General features: G+C 44.5%; 1 protein-coding gene across 1 annotated transcript in view; it reads left to right on the forward strand.

The window, feature by feature from the left end:
• Positions 1-3,658, forward strand: part of LOC138517045 (zinc finger protein 268-like) — a 675,814-nt gene extending 672,156 nt beyond the window's left edge. Inside the window, exon 2 of the mRNA XM_069632563.1 lies at positions 2,495-3,658. Coding sequence (XP_069488664.1) covers positions 2,495-3,528 — 1,034 coding nt within the window. The 3' untranslated portion in view covers positions 3,529-3,658. The remainder of the gene's footprint in view (positions 1-2,494) is intronic.
• Positions 3,659-6,000: the final 2,342 nt, after the last annotated feature.

Genomic DNA, 6,000 nt, shown 5'->3' on the forward strand with positions numbered 1-6,000 from the left:
GGCGCAGGGGCACGCTGAGATTGAACCTATTCTTGGTCACAGCACGGAGGGCACTGGGTACGCTGCGATTCAACCCATTCTTGGGCACAGCACAGAGGGTGCAGGGGCACGCTGAGATTGGACGTCTTTTTGGTCACAGCACAGAGGGCTCAGGGGCACGCTGTGATTGAATTTATTCTTGGTCACAGCACAGAGGGCGCAGGGGCACGCTGAGATTTAACCTATTATTGGGCAGGATGCGGGGGCATGCTGAGATTGAACATATTCTTGGTCACAGCACAGAGGGTGCAGGGGCACGCTGAGATTGAACCTTTTCTTGGTCACAGCAGAGAAGTCGCAGGGGCACGCTGAGATTTAAAATATTCTTAGCCACAGCACAGAGGGCACTGGGCACGCTGCGATTGAACCTATTCTTGGTCACAGCACAGAGGGTGCAGGGGCACGCTGACATTAACCTATTCTTGCTCACAGCACAGAGGGCGCAAGGGCACGCTGAGATTGAACCTTTTCTTGGTCCCATCAGAGAAGTCGCAGGGGCACGCTGAGATTGAACATATTCTTGGTCACAGCACGGAGGGCACTTGGCATGCTGCAATTTGAACCCATTCTTGGGCACAGCACAGAGGTTGCAGGGGCACGCTGAGATTGAACCTATTCTTGGGCATAGCACAGAGGGCACAGGGGCATGCTGAGATTGAACCTATTCTTGGTCACAGCACAGAAGGCACAGGGGCATGCAGAGATTGAACCTGGTCACAGCACAGAGGGCGCAGGGGCACACTGAGATTGGACGTATTCTTGGTCACAGCACAGAAGGCGCAGGGGCACACTGAGATTAAACCTATTCTTAGTCACAGCACAGAGGGCGCAGGGGCATGCTGAAATTGAACATATTCTTGGTCACAGCAGGGAGGGCACTGGGCACGCTGCAATTTGAACCTATTCTTGGGCATAGCACAGAGGGCACAGGGGCACGCTGAGATGGAACCTCTTCTTGGTCACAGCACAGAGGGCACAGGGGCACGCTGAGATGGAACCTCTTCTTGGTCACAGCACAGAGGGCGCAGGGGCACACTGCGATTGGACGTATTCTTGGTCACAGCACAGAAGGCACAGGGGCACGCTGAGATTGAACCTATTCTTGGTCACAGCACAGAGGGTGCATGGTCACGCTTAGATTGAACCTAGGGCCCAATTATCAGAATCCACAAAAAGACGGGGTCTGGATCGGGCTATGAGACACAGGCACATGACAGAACCATTTGCACACGCTCATTAACAACAAAACATAGTGGGTGTCCCCCTCCTGAAACCTACCCTGTGGTATTTTGTACAGGGCAATACAAGTGGTGCCCCTTGGGCCAATTAACTTCATTACATGGCAATAGGGCATTTGTATACACAATTATAAAGTCAAATGGGACGATAGAGGGAAGTTGGAGGGGTGGGGGGGTCTCCCATACACTTTGCCTCATTCTATCGGTCTCTGGCATACGCTTGTTCTTTCTGTGAATTCTAAAGGAAGGGGGATGTGTTTGCAGATTATCTGTTTAAAGTCCATGTTTAGATGCAGTGTAGCAGGGCCTGTGCCATTCTCAAAGTGGGAAGACACTGGTGCTTTTTCTTTAAATCTCAATTCAGTCCTTGTTTCCTCAATACTGCTGTTTGTTATATGTTTCTGTTTGCCCACATGAAATGAGGTCATCAGTGATTACATAAGTGTTCTCAAACGTGTCTGATTGGTGGAAAACTGCTGACCTATCAGGGTGCCTTGTTACTATGTGATGTGAGCAATTAACTAATGCACATCACTATTACTGAGCACCATTCTGCATGTTACATGTGATGCCTGTGATTGGGAATGTTTTGAAACTAATAATGTGCTTCTTTTTTCACTTCAATAGGTGATTAATGGCCCAAAGAATTAATCGACAATGACTGTTACATTCTGTGGACTAATGAAGTGCAAAGCCTGAAACCAGCATTACAGACTAACGCAATAGGGTTTGAGAATGATAGCTCCAGGGCTTTATGTGCAGTAAGACCAGGCCCTTTGTTTTGCCTGTTATTCTCGAGAGAACACATATGAGTGTTAGTTTATATACATTCTGAATGCAAGTCTAGTTTGCTTAAAGGATTATTTGGAAACACCAGTAAATTCAAATTGCTAACAGTATCCCTGCACTGAATATTTTAAAAGCTTCAGTCAGAGGAAAACGCCTGTTTATCAACCAAAAAATAATTTTCAGGTGAGGAAGCTCAACTGTGCCCTGAATTTGATGAAATGATCAGTGGAAAGGGGCCTTCTATTAAGCACCTTTGAAAATACACTAGTGAAAAACTGTACACGTGTTCAGAATGTGGAGAATTTTGCTGTCTCAAGAAAAAACATATTGCCCACATGAGGACATGGGTAAAAGTCCTTATCAGTGCACTGCATTTGAGAATAATGTCCATTTGTCTGATGCACTTATCTGCCAACAAGTACATACAGGTGAGAAACCTCATAAGTGCACTGAATGTGGGAAAGGGTTTGCTCAGAAGGGAGTCCTTACTCGCCACAAGAGAACACATACAGGCGAGAAACCTTATGAGTGCAGTGAATGTGGGAAAGAGTTTGCTGAGAAGAGAAATCTTGCTATCCACCAGAGAACACATACAGGTGAGAAACCTCATGAGTGCACTGAATGTGAGAAAGGGTTTGCTCAGAAGGGAGCTCTTACTCTCCACCTGAGAACACATACAGGTGAAAAACCTCATAAGTGCACTGAATGTGGGAAAGGGTTTGTTAGGAAGGTAAATCTTGCTATCCACCAGAGAACACATACAGGCGAGAAACCTCATAAGTGCAGTCAATGTGGGAAAGCGTTTGCAGCGAAGGGAAAGCTTGCTATCCACCAGAGAAAGCATACAGGCGAGAAGCTGCATGAGTGCACTGAATGTGGGAAAGGGTTTTCTCAGAAGGGAGCTCTTACTCTCCACCAGAGAACACATACAGGTGAGAAACCTCATGAGTGCACTGAATGTGGGAATGGGTTTGCTGAGAAGGGAGCGCTTACTCGTCACCAGAGAACACATACAGGTGAGAAACCTCATGAGTGCACTGAATGTGGGAAAGGGTTTGCTCAGAAGGGAGATCTTACTCACCACCAGAGAACACATACAGGTGAGAAACCTCATGAGTGCACTGAATGTGGGAAAGGGTTTGCTCAGAAGGGAGATCTTACTCACCACCAGAGAACACATACAGGTGAGAAACCTCATGAGTGCACTGAATGTGGGAAATGGTTTGCTAGGAAGGGGGTGCTAACTGGGCACCAGAGAACACATACAGGTGAGAAACCTCATGTGTGCACTGAATGTGGGAAATGGTTTGCTCATAGGAGAAATCTTGCTACCCACCAGAGAACACATACAGGTGCGAAACCTCATGAGTGCACTGAGTGTGGAAAAAGCTTCAGTCGGAACAGTAACCTCATTAGGCACCACAGCAAACATAAATGTCAGTATCCATTTCAGTGTACTTAATATGGGGAATACTTCATTACACAGGATGATCTTATCCGTCAAGAGAGAGGGCGTGTAGGTAGTGAAATCTCCTCTGCAATTGAACCTTCAGAGAGGAGGAGCGGCTTCTTCAATGGGATGGAGTTTGGCTATCGACTAAAACTGTGAAGAACCTGCCTGCACAGCTGCGCCCAGTTTCCTTTGGCACACATATAGTAGCTGATTATGATTGGTTAAATCTCTGCTGTTTGAAATGCATCCCTTCTGGAATATTCCGAAGATACCCATCCTGTGGAATACTTTGCCTGAATTAATGGGCTCGAACATTTTGAAACCGCTTAAAGACTGTGGTTGAATCAGTAACTATCGACCCTCATTGGATACATGGGGGAATTTGCTTAATTGCTATGTTGAAGTGTTCCACTTTTGCAGCAAATTTTAAATCACTTCAGCTTCCTCGGGACCCCCTCTAGTGTATTACACTTTCCTTTCTCTAGTGGAACACTATTCTCCTCGGGACCCTCTCTAGTGTATTACACGAGTGCCTATCTCTAATGGAACACTCTTCTTCTCAGGATCCCCTCTAGTGTATTGCACTATTGCCTATCTCTAGTGGAACACTTCTCCTCAGGATCCCCTTCTAGTGTATTGCACTATTGCCTATCTCTAGTGGAACACTTCTCCTCAGGATCCCCTTCTAGTGTATTGCACTATTGCCTATCTCTAGTGGAACACTCTTCTCCTTAGGATCCCCGCTAGTGTATTACACTATTGCCTATCTCTAGTGGAATACTCTTCTCCTCGGGACGCCCTCTAGTGTATTACACTTTCCTTTCTCTAGTGGAACACTATTCTCCTTGGGACCCTCTCTAGTGTATTACACTAGTGCCTATCTCTAGTGGAACACTTCTCCTCAGGATCCCTCTAGTGTATTGCACTATTGCCTATCTCTAGTGGAACACTCTTCTCCTCAGGATCCCCTTCTAGTGTATTGCACTATTGCCTATCTCTAGTGGAACACTCTTCTCCTCAGGATCCCCTCTAGTGTATTGCACTATTGCCTATCTCTAGTGGAACACTTTTCTCCTCAGGATCCCCTTCTAGTGTATTGCACTATTGCCTATCTCTAGTGGAACACTCTTCTCCTCAGGATCCCCTCTAGTGTATTACACTATTGCCTATCTCTAGTGGAACACTCTTCTCCTCAGGAACCCCTCTAGTGTATTACACTATTGCCTATCTCTAGTGGAATACTCTTCTCCTCGGGATCCGCTCTAGTGTATTATACTATTGCCTAATTCTAGTGGACCACTTTTCTCCTTGGGACTCCCTCTAATGTATTACACTATTGTCTATCTATATTGGAGCACACAAGTTTACTAGATAGCAGGGTTGGACTGGGGCAAACAAATTGTCTTGGGCACCAACGAAACAGTGGCCCACAGTTGCAAATGGGAATTCATTCCTTTTGTGAGACTGTTTGAAGAGTACCCAAGAGGGAGTTTTTTTGATAAAATGTGATGCAAATTGTGCATTTTAAAGAAAATGTATTCAGCAACACTGGTCAAAACTACTAGCCGCATAGTGAAGTAATTCATCAAACTGGCCCAAAAAAATGGCACACACAAGCATTTTGCATTTTTGGTTCAGCCATGGACCTATTGCCCTTTAGGGCAGTACGAGCCTGCTATATAGTTCCCTGGCCTAAGGTCGGCATAGGGAGGTACTTACATAAGGGAGGTTGCAGGTCCACTGTTAAAGCACAGTTTTAAAGGAAATTGGTTTGGTGTGAAGGGCCTTAAAAAGATGTGAAGCGTTACATTAAATTATATGTAAATGTATTTTAAAAAAGGTGACATTTTATAAAGGGCAAACAGAAGTATTCACAGAGTTGTAAGGTAATACAATTCATGCAAATTTAGAAATGAAATTGTGCTTTTCTCTCTAAAATGAAAGTGTTGGGGCGTAATGATTCCATAGCTGTTCTCGTGAAAATTCAAGAAGGAATAGTGAGCAAAACATTTTACTAAATTAAATTGGTCCTGGATAAGCTGAGATTGCGAATGTACTCCTTACCCAATTATGTTAATTAACTGAATGAAATGGAGATTAAAAGAAAATTGTCCTTCAAACGAATATGTCACTGTGTTAACATTACAAATACATTGTTAGCAGTACCTCCATGTGTGTGTGAAATCAATTTCTTTTTTCTGGCTTTGAAGTAAACTGCTTCCTGGAACAGAGGCATTTTTTTAATTTTAAATATTGGGGTGGCCATCTTGATTTCAGTTTGATTTCAGTTTTATTTTCAATTCTCTAGTTTTTGGAAAGTGACTATTTAAAGTCCATATTTAAATGCAGTGTAGTCTGGCCTGTGCCATTCTCAGTGGGAAGACACTGGTGATTTTTCTTTAAATCTCAATTCAGTCCTTGTTTCCTCAATAATGCTGTTTGTTATATATTCGTGTTTGCCCACATGAAATGAGGTCATCA

The sequence above is a fragment of the Ambystoma mexicanum genome, chromosome 6q, assembly GCF_040938575.1.
Source record: "Ambystoma mexicanum isolate Mex_15411 chromosome 6q, UKY_AmexF1_1, whole genome shotgun sequence".
NCBI classification, from domain to species: domain Eukaryota; kingdom Metazoa; phylum Chordata; class Amphibia; order Caudata; family Ambystomatidae; genus Ambystoma; species Ambystoma mexicanum.